The sequence below is a fragment of the Trachurus japonicus genome, chromosome 1 (genome assembly GCF_045865225.1).
Source record: "Trachurus japonicus isolate A0001 chromosome 1, Traja_1.0".
Taxonomy (NCBI): Eukaryota; Metazoa; Chordata; class Actinopteri; order Carangiformes; family Carangidae; genus Trachurus; species Trachurus japonicus.
The window spans coordinates 16,463,285-16,484,726 of record NC_140907.1 but is presented as its reverse complement, the minus strand read 5'-3'; the positions used below and the strand labels follow the sequence as shown (position 1 = coordinate 16,484,726).

The 21,442-nt window shown below is 40.8% G+C and overlaps 1 protein-coding gene across 3 annotated transcripts; it reads right to left on the bottom strand.

Annotated features, from left to right (window-relative positions):
* Positions 1-633: 633 nt before the first annotated feature.
* On the bottom strand, positions 634-16,515 carry kitb (KIT proto-oncogene, receptor tyrosine kinase b). 3 transcript variants are annotated; one of them, XM_085776245.1, is made up of 21 exons: positions 16,263-16,515; positions 13,635-13,910; positions 13,251-13,535; positions 10,153-10,292; positions 9,345-9,513; positions 8,314-8,503; positions 8,104-8,219; positions 7,581-7,695; positions 6,806-6,993; positions 6,310-6,416; positions 5,516-5,642; positions 5,329-5,433; positions 4,712-4,822; positions 3,959-4,097; positions 3,779-3,849; positions 3,577-3,668; positions 2,472-2,594; positions 1,985-2,096; positions 1,633-1,732; positions 1,161-1,266; positions 634-1,033 (listed from the first exon to the last, which is right to left on the bottom strand). In XM_085776245.1, the coding sequence occupies exons 1-21, from the start codon at positions 16,351-16,353 to the stop codon at positions 890-892; spliced, it is 2,907 nt and encodes a 968-aa protein (XP_085632371.1). In that variant the 5' UTR covers positions 16,354-16,515; the 3' UTR covers positions 634-889. The 3 variants fall into 3 exon arrangements, with proteins under 3 accessions (XP_085632371.1, XP_085632381.1, XP_085632390.1); XM_085776255.1 differs by having other exon boundaries at positions 3,779-3,846; XM_085776264.1 differs by having other exon boundaries at positions 3,779-3,843.
* Positions 16,516-21,442: the final 4,927 nt, after the last annotated feature.

Genomic DNA, 21,442 nt, shown 5'->3' with positions numbered 1-21,442 from the left:
GCTGAGTGATAGTGATGAGTAGATGTCACAATAGGTTTCTTAAATGTGACACTGCAGACAAGATACATCTTAGTTTAGCAATAAGTAGCCTACACCTATCAGTGAGCTTCATCTTTTCCTTATCATTATTTGAACTAAACCAAAAAAATATTTCTCTGGCCTCCTGACTTAGCTAACTGCCTGCAGGTCTCAGCTCCCATCAACAAAGCACACAAGTGTATTTCCCAAAATACTCTTTAAATGGAAAACAAGTTCTTTGTTCTTTGTAGCTTTGACACCAGGCACAAACTCAGTTCATGCCTCAGCTCAGTCCAATATCACTTCCCAAGGTCAGGTATTTTCTTGTAGTCTCTGTTTTCACCAAAGCATTTTACAGATGTAATCCGAGGCTGGTTGTGAGCCAAGACTCCTCCTCCTCCTGCTGCTGCTGCTGCTGCTGCTGCTGCTGCTGATGTATCTGATGGGATGCAATGCTTGAGTCTACTTTGTATAGATGTGCAGTACGTGCACCTAAAATACCTACCACAGAGATCAATGGGAAGATTAGATAGAGGCCAATACTAAGAGCCCAGTGTAGGATTGTATATACAGCATCTGTATGCGTGTGTGTGTGTGTGTGTGTGTGTGTGTGTGTGTGTGTGTGTGTGTGTGTGTGTGTGTGTGTGTGTGTGTGTGTGTGTGTGTGTGTGTGTGTGTGTGTGTGACAAGAAGGTCAGCACTTGAGAGTTAGTTTGAGTGAATGTGTTTGTTGTTAGTAGTTTACAGTGTATTTGGCTCTTACACTTTGTGCAGTAAAAGGACAGAATGATCAGGGAGGTAGGGGGGTTGTGTATTTCATAGCATTGTATATGTGCATGTCAATGTATGTGTGTGTGTGTGTGTGTGAGTGTCAGACATAGTCCAGGAAGACATCAGCTGTGCTCTGCAGTAAAGGCTGGGTGGGTGCTGTCGTACTGCAGACAGAGCTCAACCTGCGTGATGGCGCCCTCTGCTGCTCAGGATGACCTGGAGTGTTGCTCAGCATCAGGTAAACCTGAGATGCAACACACACAGATTTTTAAAATCCTGCTGTTTCGTGTCTGTATTATCTACACTGTTATTCTTTAATAAGGACAAAATGTCAAGTTCAATTCCAATTCTATTGATCCTTATATACTTACGTTCTTGGTTTTTTCAGAGAGCAGTAGTTCAGTCCTCTCCACCAGTTTCCTGAAGGAAGGCCTTTTCAGGGGGTCGTGGCTCCAGCAGGACAGCATCATGTCGTACCTACAGAGGTTAGACTGGGTTTAGCTTCAGAGGAGATTGCGGTGTCCTTTATAAAAAACAGACTGTATGCAAACAAGTCCAGCCAGTATAAAACTAAACAAAAAGTGTGTAAAGAAACCTGTTTTATTACAGCTGTATAGCTGCTACAATCACACCTTTCTTTTCCTGCCTGCACATTTTGTTGTACTGATCTATTTGCATGTGGCCACTCAAAATTCACATTAATATAAGAGCAAATATTTTCAGAAAAGTGTTTTTGTTCATACCGCATATTTGTGAGCAAAGATGCCCAAAATCTTCAGGTCAATTGGTGATAAAATAATGTTGACAGCATTTTTACCTATATCCTCAAATAGAAATACTCACATTTCAATGGGAGCAAACTCAGGTCTGCTCATTCTGTGGCCCTCTTGAATCATCCTATAAAATGCTGCGCCCACCTGCATCCCAGGGTATGGGCTGCTACCTGCAACACCAACAGAAAATATACACACGCTTTAAATAACTATTTTTGTTGAAAAAAAAAACAACAACCATGGATTATATAATGCTTCTGATTCCTGGTGCTACATTATGTATTAGATTCACTAAGTGATGTTGCTGCTTGGGAGCATCATCAGAGCCTCTAATAAGGCCCCAGTCAGCTCAAATGGATGGTAATAATGGCTCAAGCATTATGAAACAGATGCACCGGCACTGCTCTAACTGGAAATGTTACCCAGAGAGAAGATTTCCCAGAGCAGGATGCCGTAGGACCACACGTCACTCTCGAAGGTGTAGACACAGTCGAAAATACTCTCAGGAGACATCCACTTGACCGGTAGACGAGCCTGCAGGAGGAGCCATAATTACATGGGTAATCTTCCCTTGTTGTCACTGAAAGAAAACATATGTATTCTACAAAAATGCTGTTAAGCATTAGCAAAGCTTTTCCACAAATGAGAATGTTTATTATTTTCCTCCTTCCAGTCAAATAATGCTTTGCATGTACATGTTACGCACATAGGCTACTACAGTATATTTTAGTATTCAAAAATAACCTTGAGATTATTTTGACACACATATTGTTCATACATAGTCAAGCTCACTGCTCCATTATTTGGAAAACTGCTCAGGAACAGTCGAGAACATGGGTGGCAATTTTCTATTTCAGGGATGGAGGGAAGGAAGGGAGGAAGGTCAGAAAGAGAGAGTGACGGACTCACATTTCCCCGGAGGACATAGTTGGCGTCAGTGGTGATGTCTCGTGCCAAACCAAAGTCACAAATTTTTGCCACCCTGCCGTGAGTCAGCAGAATGTTTCTGGCAGCAAGATCCCTGTGAATACACTACGCACACATGCACAAAGGAAACACAAACAAGGAAATGAGTGCTGACTTTGTAACCAGTTTCATCAGTGAATGAGTGACAAGACAGTACACACATGCAAATGAGGCGAGTTAAATTTCAAACACAAAAGCCAAACTGACAGAGCTTTTAGCAAACACAAAAATACACAGGAACAATATGACACAGAAAAGAGAATTTTAAAAAAGTAGGACAATGGACCATTTTTTTCAGTATTTTTCATGGAGGGACCATGCTTTAACAGGAGGACAGGGCACAGACATACGTGTTCTGTTTGTTTATCTTCTCATAGTTTATTCAAGAGTGATATTGGTTGCAGGGTCAGGGAGGAGATGCAGTTTAGGTTAATACAGTTTTGCTAGGTTTGAGGCGTGCAATTAAAAATGCTTAAATTAATTTGGCCTTTTTTCATTACAATAAATTGGATTCTATCATCAATCTGTATTATTAATCTGTCAAGTTTATTATGCTTCAATAACATGATGCATTGTAGGTACCACAGCACACTTCTATTCATGTGGGGGTCAGTATTAGATGATATGAGGTCATGTTGCCTTGAATTAATATTGCTAATTGTTTTTTATGGAGAATACAAAAGTGAAAACTATTTTCCTACCACTTAAATAACATAAAATATATTAAGGTACAATTGCAGGGGAAACATTTTGTGTAATTAGTAGTCTGGACTTGTGTTATTTAATAAAAGTAAAAAAAAGTATAGTTAGAGAAAATCAACCAATGGCAGACAAGAAAGCAAGAGACTTTTAATTTGGCTGAGTTTGTCTGTTCGCAGTTTAAGATCTGCAGTAAATGCAGCGTCACCGTGTTAAGTTATGACCCTATAAGCATTTCTGGCCGACATTGTACTGCCTGTTGGCGCTAAGCCATAATGTGATTTATTAACCAGCAGCGGCATGTTTAGATCCCCTTCATAAATATTAACGCAGTCTGTGAAAGCCTTACGTTCTTGGAAGTAATGTACTCCATTCCTTTGGCAACCTGGTAGGAGAAGCTGAGGAGATCTTCAGCGTCCAGCGACAGCTCATCAATTTCATCTAGACAAGAAGATTACATTGTCAGCTTTAATGCGAGAAACCTGGGTTTAAGTAGACATTGATGCAGTGTTGCAGTGTTGATGGGAAATGCACAGTGAGAGGTTTTCTACCTGACTGAGAAGGCCGCTCTTTCTCAGAGGGTCGCATGGGCATATATCCTGTACCAGTCAGCTCTCTACTGCTACACAATCACACACACAGACACACAGACACACACATGCAGGTATTACATTTTGACATGGTAATCAGTTTTTAATAGCACTATTAAGAAGACACACACACACACATACCTTGTAGGCTCATTTTGGTTCAAGACGTTGCGATAGTAACCATCACCAACTTGGGAATTGAGGAAAGAATTTCTTTTTCTGCGCAGGAAATTGAGAAGGTCGCCATAGCAACAGTATTCAGTGATCACCAAAATTGGGCCTGGCAGGATAGAGAGATAAAAAAGAAACCTCACTCACTGGTTTTGAAATCACATGACAACAAATAACAATGAAAAGGAAACAGAAACTGAAAGCTCTAATGATGAGGCAACAAAAGAAGCAACGGGCACCAGTTTGTGTGTGTGTTTTAAAGCTGCTCTCAAAATTTTGTGTTAAAACATATTTTTACATATCAATATCAGTCAATATCTTCAAATAATGTTTTTGGCACAATGCACATCTTCAGTGTTTCTCTGCAACAACTTACTCATGCATACTGGATTAGAGTATCATTTAAATGCTGCATTATAATCAATGTGAAGGGCCAGACAGGTAGATAATATTGATAAACTGCACAGTTAATTTGCGACCAGTCAAAGTGCATCACATCTTCATATCAATACTGACTGCCCAGTATCTGATTTCTAATAAAATGAACATATTGGCTGAGTGTAGCAGCAAGTCAGTGCATGATCATATAAATGTCTAAGTTTTCAACACAATCATGCAAACAGAACTCATTACCATAAAAGAGTCAATAAATAAATAACATAATCAAACTGGTGCAATAGGTTTGCAGGTTCCACTGTTTGTTGCCGTGGCTCCTCCTCTCACCTCCGATGGTGCAGGCTCCCAGCAGGTTAACGATGTTGACGTGGTTTCCAAGGTAACTGAGAACCTTCAGCTCTGACATCAGCGCCTCCTTCTCCGTGGAGTGAGCATTGGCTGGGATGACATCATCAGATCATTTACACACACACACACACATCCATTACACTGGTAAAAATACAAATACAGCACTATAACATTAGTCCATTAAAAGTCACTGTCACTAATGTTTTACTCTATACAACATTAGAGGGTTAATACTGATGCATCAATTAGTATGAACCACTTTTATTGGAACTGGTAAAGGCAGAGCTAGCTTTAACTACTTTATTTGTGTCTTGTGAGATGATTACTATCTTAGAGAAGAGGGACACTTTTTTATTTTACTTTCTTTTTTTTTTTTTTTTACCTCTTTAAGCCTCTAATAATTATCCACATTGAATTTTTGCAAGAAAAATTACTGCTGACTACTTACATGACAAAACACTGCTTTCTGGCTCAGTGTGTAGTTACTTTTTAAAGTACAGTACTTCAGTAAATACAATTAGCTTTTTCCACCAGTGTATGCATTCTTTTTAATGTTGTTAAAACACACAGACTCAGAGACAGACAAGCAAACTTACGTTTGAGCATCTTAACAGCGACAGTTGTAACGGTGTCTGCAGAGCATAGTCCATATGCTGTGGCCCTCACTACCTTTCCAAAAGCCCCAGAACCAAGGGTTTTACCTTTAGAAACAAACACACACACAGTTAACAATCACACTAGCTTGCCTACGGATGTGTTTTCTCATATGTAAAACGGCCTTACCGAAGCGTAGTTTTTGTCGAGGAAACTCCCATTTGGAGTCATACGGCAGCTGTGTGGGATCAATGTAAATGTAGTTGTTGCCGTGGATACTCTCAATGACCTTCCATTGGATTTGAAACTTTGGTTTCTGTTGAAGTTGAGAGAGGAGAGAGAGCAGTGATAGGCCTATACATAGAGAAAGTGAGTGCAGATGTGTTTCCTGGGATTGTTTGTTGTATAGTCCATGACTAGATGTTTGTGCTGCTCACATATTTGGCCTTTTCTCATCACTCTTCTATTCAATTTCAGATTACTCAGTGCACTTTAGTTGTCAGCCCTGGTCTAGACTTTCCTCTGATGATCCCTGTGTGAATTCATAAACTAGTTCTCAAGGAGTCTGACTCATCTGAGTGCGATAAGAGCAGCATGCTGTGGGGGCAAATTAATGGCTCGAGTCGTGATCTTGGTGTCAAAAAAGCCTTTAGCAGCAGCGTGTCTGCACTTTGAATGGTTGATTGATTCGTTTCAGATTCATTAGGACACATTCATATTGATTAAAAGGACAGGTTTCTACTGCTATTTGAAGAATATCGAATATAGCACAGAAACAAGTCTGATCTCAACAAGCTGTTTCTAACTTAAACATACTCAACAAGATGGAGGCATGAGTCCTTGGTAAAGGAGAGTGGGCCCTTTGCCAAAAACTACCAAACCATTTGGAGATTTATGTGAGTTAGGAGAGATTTATTACTCTTCCTGAGATTAAAACGCTTCTTCATTTCAGTAATGACTGTGTGATTTATTTTCCATCTTACCTGCATGTACTTATACAGCAGCACCAGCAGAATGAGGCTGAGTAAGACGCCAGTGGCCACCATGCCGGTCAGGAGAGGAGTGAAGAGTTTATGGGGGACAGTGCGTTCTGAGAGGAAACACACACCGATGAGCCCACAATCAGACCCCACACGGGGATTTCAAGTATACCCCACACACACACACACACACACAGCATCCTCTCCCTCCAGAGTTAAGACAGACAGCTGCAGCAGTGGTGTTTGTTTGTGTGACAAGGATTAGTGCGTCTACGCTACACCATATAATCCCAGCCTGCATAGTCAGCATACACTAATCTTAATCAGTCTGTACCCAGTAACCACACACCAGGTCTGTGCAGACACAGTGTCAATGGGTTTGTGTGTCTGTGTGCCTTTGTTTACATATGCAGCCATCTTTATGGTATGGTACAAACCAGATAAAATCCAAACACAAACTTGTGTGTGTGTGTGTGAGAGAGATTTTACAGTATCGTACCACTGATGAGGAAAAGTGTGTAGGCCTCTTCTCCCTCTGTGCTTGCCACACACTCCAGGGTGTGGTAGTGTGCGTGCTCCTTAGTGACGTTCAGTCGACTCTCCACCTCACTCTTACCAAACGCAGACTCTGTCACCATGGTAACATCCGGAGACTCCAGTTGGGTGACGTTGGGCAGGTGTGAGCATCTATTGAGAGGTTATAAAGTTCCTGATTACAGCAGAAAATAACTTTTTTTTTTTCTTTTAGTCATACAAAGGTGATTTTTTCTGTCTCTTCACTGACTGTTCTGTTTAATGAAGATGATTCCCATCTGATCAGGTCTAATCACTTCACTCTTTCTAAGTTTCTAACATCAATAGTATCCTAAATCAGAGGAGCAAGATGGCGGCAGGGTGACTTTTTAACATCCGTCTGGGGACTACAGATGAAAAATAGCCTCTTGGCTAATTCTGGCGCATTTACAGTGATGTTATTAATGTGCACTGTCCCTGTTTTCAAATAAACGTATTATTATTAAATCACACAAATGTGCTTTAAAAAGTGAGATGGCCACTCCAAGGCGTCTCCTGCTGCACCTCAAAACACAGTTATGCAAATGAGCACTGATATGTTCTGTAAACTTGAGCTGACAAGTTGAGAGGACTGCACTATTCAATGCCACTGAACCCTGTATCAACAAACCGGGTGGAGCCAACGGCCAGGTTTGACATATTTAGAGAACAGATAAATAGAGAATCTAACAAAGCAAGATAAATGGGATACAACAACATACCTAGTGTGGGGTGGCGCACAAAAATACCAGCTGATTTTAGGGACTGGGTAACCTGCAGCAATACACCGCACCTGTCCATCAACAGGCCCCTCCTGAGCGATGATAACAGGCTTACCTTGCAGAGACAAAACAGAGAGATTTTACAAACATGTTAAAATAAATACTGTATCCAATAGATATGAACGTAAGGTAGATTTGTGTTATTTTTATTCTTTTTTTTTAAGTATATTTTTTGGGGCTTTTTTGCCTTTAATGTACAGGAGAGTCGAGAGAGAGACAGGAAATGGGAGGCAGAGGGGGGGGGGGGTTGACACGCAGGATAGGGCCGCTAGGCACGGGATTCGAACCGGGGTCGCCTGCAGTGAGGACTATAGCCTCAACACATGGGGCGGGTGCTCTACCAACTGAGCTAAACACCGCCCCAGATTTGTGTTATTTTTTAATGGCATGTGTCGTCATTTTCCAACGTTCCAACGAAATTGTGTTTTAACTAAACACATGTGACAGCTGTGAGAGTACTTACTGTTGACGTACACGTGGAACGACTGGTCGACTGACGCATCCTCATGATTGGCTGAGAGCTTATAGATGCCGCCCTCTGAGCCGAGAACCCTCACTAGTCTCAGCTCAGTGATGTATCTGATGAGAAAAACATACATTTAATAGAGTTTGTGTGTGCACGTGCACATGCACTTACAGTCGTTTGCTTTGACACACTTTCAACTTACTGTACCTGTACTTGTGGTGATGGATGGTGATGACGTGCTCCGTGGTGTTGAGGAGCCGCTTGCCATTGTAGGACCAGAACAGGGCGCTGAGTGAAGGATAGGCATCAAACTCTACTCTGAGAGTCAGGCTCTCCCCCTCTTTAACATCTGCCTGGATTGGACCTGGACTCCCTAACATTGTGATGAATCCCTGATCTGGAGAACAGGAAGTTGTATGACTAAAGGAAAACATTCTTGATATGTCCGTTTTCTGTGTACTCCATACACTTGCGTCAATTTCATTTAATATAAAAAGCAACAACTATCGTATGTGTCATTAGTTCAGTTCAGCAGGGTCCATTCACTGTATTAAGGCATATTTTTCTTATAGATGTACTGTTATCTACCATCTTAACCCCCCTCCACGCACATTTACATCTAGAAGCATCCCAGTACAACTACAGCTAGATCTACTCCAGATTCCTCACCAGTTTGTAACGTTTACTGACAAATACCTCAGTGATGTATAATTAGACTTGTGAACTTTGCCTGTTATGCCTCAAAAACACAACACATATGCAGGACTCCTGTCATGTAATCTCACAGTGTCTGTCGTTTGAACAGAACATTTTCACAGATGTGACTGGAATGACTCACAAATCATTTAAGTTAATACAATAACTGGTTTACAATAACTCACTTTGAATCATGATAAATGTTTCTCTGAGGCATCCACTCACTAATATAGAGAAGATGCAAATGAAAGATGATAACTTCTTGGAAAAACATTTGTTCTGTGTGTGAATACTTGGCTCCATTCTTTGTACAAATTTTTCCAGATCACATTGTTGACAGTTTGTCTTCAGTCTGGTTGTTGTCAGAGCAATGAATGTCCATGAATGACCTCAGTGCATGTTGGGAAGCTTCCAAACATACCTGCCTGTATCCCTATGTTGTATTTCATTCTTTGTAACATTATGAATTTAGAAACCACTGAAGTATTTTTCTGTTTTGTCTCACACACATGCACAAAGGTACATGCACATAATCCACTCACCACGGATGTCCAGCTGCAGCATCATGACACTGGTGCCTCTCTCATTGTGGGCATAGCAGCGGTAAGTGCCTGAATCTGACTGGTTGACAGCTGGGATTAAGAGCATGATGGCTCGTTCATAACCACGTGAGCCAGGCAGGATGTGTGAGGCCTGAGATTCACTAGTATGCTGTGGAACATACGGGTCAAAGGTGAAATACAACACAGATCCAGTGCTTTACATACAGTATACTGTATCATGCTTTACTTAAATGTGCTTAAACAATACTCCAAGTTATTATGTTTTAATGTTGAATTGATTAAATTCACTTAAAAACAAATGTCGGTGGCTCAAAATTACATGTTTAGGTGTATTTTCCATGAAAGAAAATCCATTTGTTACCTTAAAATGGCTTGGACGTAACTCTACACCTTTGACCTCATTTAGTATTTGCGCTACCATTAACATGCAAATTAGCCCTACCTCTGTATCGCCAACATAGAGTTCAAAACATATGTTTTTCTACACTTTTTACGTTATTGTAAGTCTGTCCTTATTTACTTAGTCCAAGTCTATTTTCAAAATAATTTGTCTTACAAATGCCAGAAACAGTCTTTAAGCATGTAACCCAGCATAACTGTACAATATAATGTTATTAATAAAATTTGAAATATCAATACTACTCAGTCTTTTGCATGATTTCAGTTTAGATATTTAACTGTATAAAAATATATGAAAGAAAGACAAGAGTGTTTCACTTTTAACCATTCAGCCACCCAGAGGAGCAGCTGTCTGTTTTGCACACTGATCCGTATACATCTGTCTCACCGCTGTTTCAGGGACGTCCCACTTGAGACTGAAGTCGGGGTTGACGTTGGTAGAGCTGCAGGTGAGCTCAAACCGCTCTCCTTTCCTCAAGATGACAGTGTCTTTCTGGGACAGCGTGATCACTGGAGGTACCACTGGAACTGGATCAAGAAATGGAAAGGTGTCGGTATAATAACTGGTGAACCTGGTCGAGCTCATCCAAATCAGTACACTCATAAAAACTCTTTCTTGCTCTGAATGTATTTGCTTCCAGGACATTTGCTCCTAAAACAGTCACAGTAACACTTGGGTGACTCGGGTCATGACCTTTGCCCTTCTCATTTATTGTTATTTTTTGTTTTATTCCTATAATCATTGTATTTCTCTTTTAATCAAAAATGTTGCTGAAGAAAAACTTATGAAGCAAAAAATTACTACAGTAATGAAATACCTTATTTGTATGCTGTAATGACTGGGCCTGCAGTCCTGCACAAACACTTGCTAATACACATTTATATTCACATGACAGTGCACACAAGTATAGTGCTTGCATACCCATGATTAATTCCCGCCAATAAATCCATGCTGACGTCACTTCAGTGGCTGTGTTTGACGAAGGCTGCAGTAATTCTATTTACCCCAAACACGGTTTTCATGCACCGTTACCAAGCTTTGTTCAGTATGGGACTCTAATCCCTCTACTCCTCCCTCATGTCTCCTTTCTCCGTCCCTCTCTCCATCAGGCGTGAGGACACTACCCCATTACTCCTCCCAGCCTGTCTCTGTTTGCTGTCTTCCCACTGCAGACCAGACTGAAAATACTGATGCAGTGCAGGGCCAGAAATGTGATCAGTCTCCACTGACGTCTACTTAAACTGCTTTCATATTGTAAAAGACCTAAAACTCTTCCAGCATCTGCAATGTAGATGGTTAGGTAGTTTGATTGCTGTCTGATGGCTTCCATGATGATAATGATGTCTGATACTTCATGGCCTCTAATGTAGATGTTCAGCTGCTAGTGGCTCTTACAACGTCAGTCTGTCTGTTGGTCAGTTGGTCCGGCTCTGTGGTCCAGATTGAAATATCTCAATAACTATTTTGTGGGGCCTTTAATGAATGATGCATTAAAGGCCCATAAACCCATTCCCTTAAGATGAATAAACTAAAATAATATTTTCATCTTAGTTTAAACCGCATTGTCCTCAGTGGATCAATCCCTCTGGCTTTGAAATCCCTTAACATTATCTCATGCACGTCCATAACATTAGCTTACAACTAAATACAACTTTTAAGCAATTTCTTCTTTTTATTTGTCTTTTTTTTTTGGTTAAAGTCTTGGTTCCGTATTGACACTGTGAAAGTATCAAAGAGCTAAGTCCACAGAGAAATGTACACAGCTTGCATTTATAAACTGAGCGGAGCCATCAGGACTTCTGTAACTTTGTGAACTCACAACAAAGCAGCTACTAAGTATACCCTAAGCCCAGCCCTCCCGGACCCATTGTCCGACCTTGCAGGATTTGGTTTCTCTGAATGTTTACCTGAGAGAGGTCAATTACATCTTCTAATGAAAATGAAAAATGGCAAATTAAAGTACCTTGGTATTTTAAATTATTATTTTTCTTGTGAGATTCATTTGAACACTCCCTGTTTTTCATTTTGGAAATTAACGTTAATGTTTTTTAACATGTTTTAAATGTAAGAAACAGCTGCTACAGCTTTACTACTACAGTAATTGGCGAGTGTTTCTTGCTTAACGGACTGGCTGCCTTTTGTTTACAGAGTCAGTTTTAAATGTGCTCGTGCCCTTTATAGATCCTGTTTAATCTCAGATGTCAGTACTCTTTCCTATTCAGTGCCACAAAGCTTGAACTTGGAAAAAGGTCAAGACAGATTTCAGCCTGAGGGAGAAAACACTTCTGGGACAATTTGAGAATTTGACTTACTGTTTTTTTTGGGTTTTTTTTTACTGGGTTGTGCTTTGGTAACATGGATTTTTGGTGACTCTCTGATTTCACCTACTCGTTATTATTTCTACTTTGTTGTGCCAATTTAACATGAATGTGTGTCTCCCTTGAAAATGAGATCTCAATGGGATCTCATAAATTAAGGAACTGAACTGAAAATGAACCAGCCCGAGCTTTGTGTATTAGTGTGTTTACTGCAAATTAGCAAATGTTGCCACAGTAACACCACAACTCAATTAGCACAGCAAACATAAAGCACTTTATACCTGTTAAACAACAAACTGCCGTCAACGTACTGACTTCACATGTGATTTTTCATTCCTCCACACACAAGCAAGTTCTCGGACACACTGACCACCCACTGCCTTTGTTTTAAACATCCAGCTGCAAGGTTTTGAACAATTTTGGTCTTAACCCCACTGTTTACTTTGACACAACTGTAGGGACATAACTGTAGGGTCCCCAAAGCATCAGAAAAGGGAAATGCTTTGGCTTTTATTTCCACTAAGACCATCACTCGGAGCAAAGAGCTGCTTTCAGGCTGAGAAACAAAACTATCCTTTGTGACACCACACTGATATAACAGGCACGCCTTTTTCTGGCTATACAAATTGTCTGTCAGTGCAACAGAAGCCTTTCTCTTGCTTAGTTTCTCACAACAGCTTCACATACTGTACAACATTCAATATATCTCATTTCTTCCCTTTTTATCTTAAATATCTCCCACTAAGCCGTAATTCAGCAACATGAATCCGGCTCTGGTAACACTTTACAATAAGGGCCCCTTAATTAACGTTAGTTAGTACATTATTAAGCATTGATTAACTGTTTACAGATATATTAACAATCATTATTATGTATTACTTAGGATTAGGAAACACATTAATTAATGTAGCCTATTAGTAAGCAGTTAATTAATGTTTACTACTCAAAGTTAGTTAATAAATTATTAAGTAATAATAAAAGTTGAATAATATAATTAGTTATCATTATGTATGCCTTACTCAGCATTAATTAACACATTAGTTTATATATTAATGTTTAATAATGTACTAACTAACGTTAATTAAGGGACCCTTATTGTAAAGTGTTACCTAGTCTTTGACTAGAATATATTACAACTCTGCCCTGGCCATCATATTTCTTCCTTACCAAGTCGTACGTCCACGGTGTATTGGGTAGATGTCACTTTGAGTCCACCGAGCTGCCCCACACATATGTAACAGCCCTCATAGTCCTTTCTCACGTTGCTGATGATGACGCCTCGCTGGAGGTTGCTGTGGTAACTCATACCGAAGGGCAGAGATTGTCCGTCACAGGTCTCCAGAGCCAGGAGAGTGACCCCAGGGTCAGTCACAACACAGGGGATGGTGCAGTTCTCACCTGCGCGCACAAGGATGTTGTTCACTATGGTGCGCTGGAAGGCATGCTGGGGGTCTGAGGAGAGGAAAGAGAGACGGATATTTGGTTTAATAAATGTCATTTGATGGATACACACATGTACAATCACAAGCTACATCTTCGTCAACAACCCACCTTTCACATAAACATAGATGGAGCTGTGTTCCAGCGTGCTGTTGTTGACACACACATAACGACCCATGTGGATGGCCTGCACTGACGGCACCTTGACGTACACCACCCCACCCTCCTCCACCTCTCCCTCCAGCCTGCGAGGCCTCTCCCGCTGCCACCTCAAGCTGGATGGGGCGCCAGGCGTTGTGGTGTTGTCATGGCAACGCAGTTCCAGCTTCCCCCTCTTGGGAACAACTATGTGGGGACCGCTGGGCGAGATGACTGGATCGCTCCACACTGGAACAGAGGGCAAACAGTAAGGCTGATGAAAGGCTACGGCTGAAGCTTGTATTGGGTTCGGGTAAAGCTCCAGTGCAGATGAAAAAGAGCAAAAAAACAGGAGGGAGTGAGTAGAGGAGCTTAGACTGTAAAATAGTTTTAAAAAATAATGAGAAATTCTCATCAAAATTTACTTAAAGACCAAGATGGTGTAGGAAAAGCAGCAAAGCCTCACAATAGAGAGGCTGTGACGAAACAGTGTTTGGTAGCCTACTTTTGGCTCAAAAAATGACTGATATGATAAATGATCTTTGAAAGTTTACTTGAAGATTTCAAGTTGCACATTTTTCTTTCAATCAGCTAATCAATTAATCACTTCAGTCCTATACAGGGGGTAAAACAGGATAGAGTGCCTAATGTGATGGTTAAATAGAATGGTACGATTGGCACAGAGCCCCTGAAGACAGAGTGCTATCTAACCACGATGGCGCAATTGAACAATCAATAATTATGAACTGTCTACCCCCTGAGTAATCATGCATTAAAGGCCCATAAACCCACTCCCTTAAGATGAGTAAACTAAACATTTCATCTCAGTTTAAAACTCAACAGCTAACCCCCTCCCATGTTTTTTTTTCTTTCCATTTTTTGTGCTGTTTTCCACATGATAGGCGCCATTTCAAGAGCAGGATTTTCATGTGACTGTTGTGCCTTCAGGCCTGGCAAAACTGAAACAGCAGGGAGGAGACCCAATGTGGGTGCAAACAGACTCCCCTTTAAAATACCAATCTATCTTTAACAATTTGTGTTTTGCAACAGTGGGTACAGGTTTCATGTGTACATGTAGAGGACCCGGTCTTGGCTCCCTCACTATGTTTTTGCATAAAACATCTTTTTTTCTGCCTCAATTTAGCCTATGTGAAAACATTGTTCAATTTTTCTTTATTTAAAGGAATTCAAAAGATTACAACTAAAATAAACAATGGACTAGCTTTACTAGAAGCCTCTTATAGATATCATATGTCCTGTAGAAATAGTTAACAATCTAACAAACAATTCAAAAACTAACCTCATGTTAGGGTAAACTGACTTGGTTTTGAGACTTCAATGAAAAATGTCTTAGTATTGAACCTTGTCCTCTATGTTGTTTATGTTTACACTGTTGCATCATGGGGACTTGTCTTTCCTTTAGAGACAAAAAGGACATCCCCATACCAAGAGTTATTACTTTTTACGGTGAAGTCATGTTAGGGTAAATGTTCGTGTTATGCAGGGACTGTACTAGCCCAATTATGGTTTAGGAGTGAGTCTCTGTAAATTAAGTGAGCCAGTGTCTGTGCATGTTTGTGTGTGTGCGTGTGTGTGCCTGTGTGTAGGATTTAAAAAGGATTTTAAAGATCCAGTGGTTGTATGAAGTTGTAATTCATATTCATATGTTTCACATTTTGGGAGTAAAGAACAAACAAACAAATGTTTGCTGTAGATTCAGAGAGTCATCTGAGTAAAAGAGAGGTTACACTCAAAACCTGCGGCTGTTGTATGACTAAACAAAAACAGCGCCCATCTCAACAGTCCGGGGCTGTTGGATGTCAGAGAGCTGCAGGGCTGCAGGGCGTGTTGGCATTGAAAGATGCGCCTCTTCTTTGTTTCTTCTGCCTAAGATAAGGCGCACAACCTAATCCCTTTTATTTTGGTGGGATAAATTATTGATCGTCCTCAACACAGCCCCACACTAAACGCTCAGGCGTTCACACGCACGCACGCACGCACGTACGCACGCACACACACACACACTTGTTGCCTGCCAAGACTAGAGCAACCCAAAGGCATCTACAACACGTATACCTCGAAACACGGTTATGCAAATGAGCCCTGATATGATCTGTAAACTTGAACTGACACTGCACCGATTCAATTCCACTGAACCACGTGTCCACAAACTGTATGACAGAGTATTTCCTTGCTCTACACCTGAAAAACTAAAACATGCGCAGATACGGACTGGTTTTTATTCTCGGCGGGTTCCACCTGAGTTTGGTCTAATTAATGACATAGGCTACAGACTTTAATAGTGGCATTGGAAAAACACATAGGAATAACTTCTGTACATGAAAATACTTAGGATATAGGATATAAAAGGACTTCAACACAAAAGCAGAACATATAGAAATATATAGATTGTACATTTTAGCACGGGCAAACACATTTACAATCATCATAAACTCTCTAAGAAAACTCGTGTAGGCTATCTAAGACTACGATAGCAGTGACATAATTGATAAGGTCCTAACAGAGTCACTGTGGGAAACACAGACACACCACCAGTCACTAAAGCGACACAAGGTTGTAAGGTTGGAGTGTTTTTCTTACCTGTTAGAGGCAGCAAAAGAAGATGCGAGGCAAACACAACCCATTGACAGCCCATGATGAGGCGTTTTCGGAGCCTTTTACTCAGCTCCATGCGCTTCAACCATCCTGCGCCTTTGACAAACACACAGAAAACACTAGATCCCCAGATCCCATCCACCGCAGTAGTAACACAGAAACAGGTCCCGCCACAGCGATGAGCGCACAGCACAATGATAGTTTGCACAGCGTCTCCCCCTGATGGAGTTGACTGGAGCTTAAAGACACAGTGCAGCGCGGCCTCTCCTCCCTGCCCTGGATCCCTGCCACTCCTCTCTTCCTGCCCCGCATTGGCTGGAAACCGGCCAAGATGATGAGTCGGTCTTTACCGGGAAAAACACGGCTCTTCTCTATAGCCACCTTCACCGTTTCTTACGCAGTGCGAGGAAGAAATTTAAAGAAATCATCAAAATTTGAAAGTGCTGATTAGCTGTCCTGATCACTGTAGAAATCCACGACGTTATCACAAACATTATCATAAAGTTTGTTCTGTTTTTTTTTTAATGCCTAATGATCTCTTCTCTCTTCTCACACTTCTCTGTCCTGTTGTGATGATGGCAGCTCACAGTTGGCAGGAGTTTCCTTGCAGAAGCTCAGTTTGTGATGCACTCCACAGTCTCAAGTTTCCCAGCTCTAATCAGCATTATCTCAGATGTCTCACTTTTCCCCAAGATTTAATCGAGTTTATATCCTGTAAGAGTCAGTCAAACACTCAGGCTGCAGTAGTGGTGATGTGCTGCAGCAAAGTTTAGTTCTGCAGCATTTCATATAGGCTAACCAAGCTGAGAGTAAAAGGTTTGCAAGTTTCACAATCCCCAGTCTGTCTTCTGTGGTAATTCAACCTGTTCACACTAGGTATGAAATTCAGTGGCCCTGAGATCTCTACACTCCAACTTAAGAAAACACATGCAAAAGCACAAATTTGATACAAATTTAGAAAACAACTTCATCAATTTTCTGCAAAAACTCAGGACACAATGGAAGTGTTTCCAGGGACACAAAAAAGTGATGGACAGTGGGGTGCACTTTTGTTAATGATCCTTGAGTTTGCAAGTTTTGAAGACAGCTATCTGTTAGTGGTGTTTGATAATAAGGTGAGTTTGTTCAGTTTATTGTAATGTCAATATCACATGATTAAGATATCTATTATTTCTAATATGAACTGTTAGTTTAGCATTAGTCCATGGCCAGATCCATCATTGTTTGGAGCACTTGTGTTGTCAAAGTGATTAAGTTATTTTCAACATTTTGTAGCATGTGTGCATAAAATTGGTAATTCACATTATAAAAACACCATGGGAGCCTTAGCCACAGATAAACATTTGATAATACATTTTTGCACAGATTTAAGACTCCTTTGACTGGAAACACGCTGAGAAGGGATCTTAATGAGCAACAGGGATAATTGCAGCAAGAAAAATCTCACAAGCACAAACCTTTTCTTTAATTCAGTTTCAGTTCACTCTTAGCCTGGATAGTGCAATGTACTTCACCGAAGCCCTTTACATTTAACAAACAAAAACACTTCTGCTTGATTTTGTTTTGGTGCCCTCTGAAATTGTCAGAAAGAGGCAAGCAAGACAACTCTCACCAACATGCCTGATTATGAACTCTCCGTGTGTCTCTCTTTTTGCACATCAAAAGTCTAAATAAAAGTTATGTTAAAACCCCCAACCTCTGCACACTGTCACTCACTTGCATGCTCTTTATTTGGTCATATGCACTCACTTTTGTTTTGCTTCCAGACCTTCTACTGAAGCCAAACATCAATCCATCCGTTAGATATCCCACTTATGTGTAGCCTAGAGAGTCACAGTGGTGGTGGGAGGCTGGAGCAAACCCCAGCTGACATTTGGTGAAGGCAGGTACATCTTGGACAGGTGGGCAGTCTATCACAGGCCCACATACAGTAGGGACAAACAGTCTCAAATGCTCACATTGCAACCAAAACAATACAATTAAATACAATTATGAGGGTTGGCTGTTGTAACAAAATCAGAGGGTAAGAGCTAACTTTAAATAGGCTACTAAAATTATACCAGTGGCTCCAACACAATCTGTGGTTGACATTTAAAATTAATTTCAGCATTAATTTGCCAGTTAAACCACATAATTGTGTTTAAAGTCTGGGCCAGCTCAGCTCTGCATGTTTAAATGTGGCTGTGTGTGTTTGCACAGATATGGTTATTTGTGTGTTGTTTCATCTCATGGTCTATGTGTGTGTGCTTCAGTAGCTCCGGAGAAATATGCGAGAGTACACTGGGATCATTGTGTCTGTTCTTTTTTGTTTTTTACACACATGATTAATCTCTCACTGCAACGCCCTCCAGCTGTTTATGGCTTTCTCGGCACATGATGGCAGGATGAGGCTAAACAAACTAGAACAGAGGCAGAACATCACATTTATTGATTTTCTTCTTTTTTTATTTTTCAACTATATCTGTTCAATATCACCAGGGCAGGGGAATAACTGTAGGGTATAGTCACTCAGTTGACTTCCTTTTATGCAAAGAGGAGGGATGCTTTTTTATATTAAAAAAAGAGAAAGTGGAACCAAAAGTTCTGGCAGATGTAACCTGTCCTTGGGTCAGGTTGGTCAACATAAGATAACAAGACAATTTTCATGGAAATTCTGGGAAACAGATGCAGGATTAGCCGAGATTATGATAAAATAATCAGAAATATGCAACACTCTTTGGGGAGTGGGGATAATGTGAGTGGGGGGAAGGGGAGCACCACCCCAACCATGTGCTTGAGAAAAAGTGTTTTCTCAGACTCCTCTGATGCCCCATAGGGTTATTTCATGTCCAAGTACAACACAGTAAAAGTTTTGTTGTTTGTCACACAAAATTGTGTCGACTTCAAAATGTGGTTGCACATCTGATCTAAAAGTTCATAAAAACATGCACACCCAATTTGTATCTTGTATCTTGTCTGGGTGTTAAAATTAAGGAAACAGGTTTGTTCAATTTCTTTTTGAGACACAATAAAACACAGTGTCTTAGGAACCTGAATTCAGAGGTGCTGACTTGGTTTTATTATCATCAGATGCAACTACAGGCTATCTGTCTACCACTGTTTGCAATCTTCATAGCGTAGCTAAACTTTCTGTCTGTAACACACACAGATATGAGAGCAGTGACAACCTCGTCCTTCAGGTCTCTTCCAGAAACAGAGCAAGAGAATTTCCCAGAATGTCTGAGTTTTTTTTTACTGACAGACTTAAATATTCTGCACCCAGACAGAGGAAACCTGCGCCTCAGGGTGTCAAAGAACTGTACACCTGTTGGGCAGACCACAGACCAGCTGTCCATATGCTCCATGAAGATGTCACTGTGTTGTTGTGTCTGTTTGTGCGTTCATCAGGATCATCCATATGCCTAACTGTCCACTGGGTTCACATGTCATTTGAGCACTTTATATGCCTTTGCCTATTTCATTATTCATCACTGAGGTGAACGTGTATAGCAGATCTGGGCTGACTCACTGTGTGACTTGGTGTGTGTGTGTGTGTGTGTGTGTGTGTGTGTGTGTGTGTGTGTGTGTGTGTGTGTGTGTGTCTGCTCACAGCATGACTAACTCAGTGCTTTTAGACAGATGAGGACAGCGGTCTAACAGAGGGCAACGGGGGTTTTATACAAGAAAAATAGCCACTTAGATTAGATTACGTAATGAAAAACATTCCTCCCTCCCTCTCTCTCTCTCTCTCTCAGTCATTCTCTTTCACCTTCCCCTCTTTCCCCCACCCCCCTCTCCTTCACAATGACGCACATACACACACACACATACACACACACACACACACACACACACACACACACACACACACACACACACACACACACACACACACACACACACACACACACACACACACACACACACACACACGCGCATCCTAACTCAATCACCTACAAATGGAGCTATCTTCACACCCTCTGGCAGGCACGCACACTTTATCTGCCTGAAGGCACCAAATCACGGCAATAATACATTACACACACACACACACACACACACGCACGCACACACACATTTCATCTGAAAGCATACCTCACCATTTCTCCCTTCAGTGATTGGCCAAAAGATCAGCATAACCTTTTTTCCCCAGATGCAATCCAACACTTGTCTCTCTGCTGACTGGGCATTATAAACCTGATATCTGTCCATTTGTCTTTCCTATATACAGTCAGTACAGTGAAGGTTTTTTTTTAACCCACTCTGTGTGGTCATTAAGTGTCCATCCATGGTTCACTTGTGGTGTTTCTCATTTCAATTATGACCCATTGAACAAATTGGACTAAGAGCTCGGTTATAGAGAAAAAAACACTTCTTCAGAGGAGCATGATGAGGCCTGAGATTCACTCTGATGGAATTTACTTTGACTGAATCCTAATTTCAATATTAGGCTACAACTAAGATATATTTCCTTTTTTGCAACCTTAAGGAATTTTTCCACAACTGGGAAAATATGCATCTGCTTTCTGGCGGAGAGTTACATGGGGAACTGGTCCCAATCTCATGTTTGTTTTACGTAGTAGCCTAATCTGCACAAAACCCAAAGTACAAACATGGCAGTTTTCTGTTTTGGGCAATCATGTGCCGCACCAAGTTTTTGGCCAGGCAACTTCCTGGAGTCTCTGCTAGTTGCCCAGCAACCACTCATCGCCAACAATTAGTGGGACGAATAACAACCTATAAAACCTTGTCTTTTTTTAGTCTTTGGTGTTTGTTCTGATGAAATAAATGAAAAGAAAACATATATTTGTCAAGGCAGAGCCAGGCTTTAAGCTGACCAGACAGTTTAACACTTGCACAGTAAAAAAATCTCCACTTCTCCAAAATCTAGCATCTTTCCTGCACTGTCAAACCATTGCCTTAAACTTTATTTTAAATAATAGGCTAGGCCTATATGAAATTGTGTGGTGAACTTCTAGTGTAAAACAACAGAGCAAAGTCAATTATTTCTAACTTTTAGTCTAAATTTTAAATCAGCAAAAAATAGCTAGGCAATGCACATTTACAATTAGGCCTAGGCCTATCCCATATCTGAGAATTTATCTTAAAATAAACATAATTTACACAACAGATGGATCTTTGTCCTGCAAAACAATGGAGCACAGCCATGTTCAACTGTCACGTAT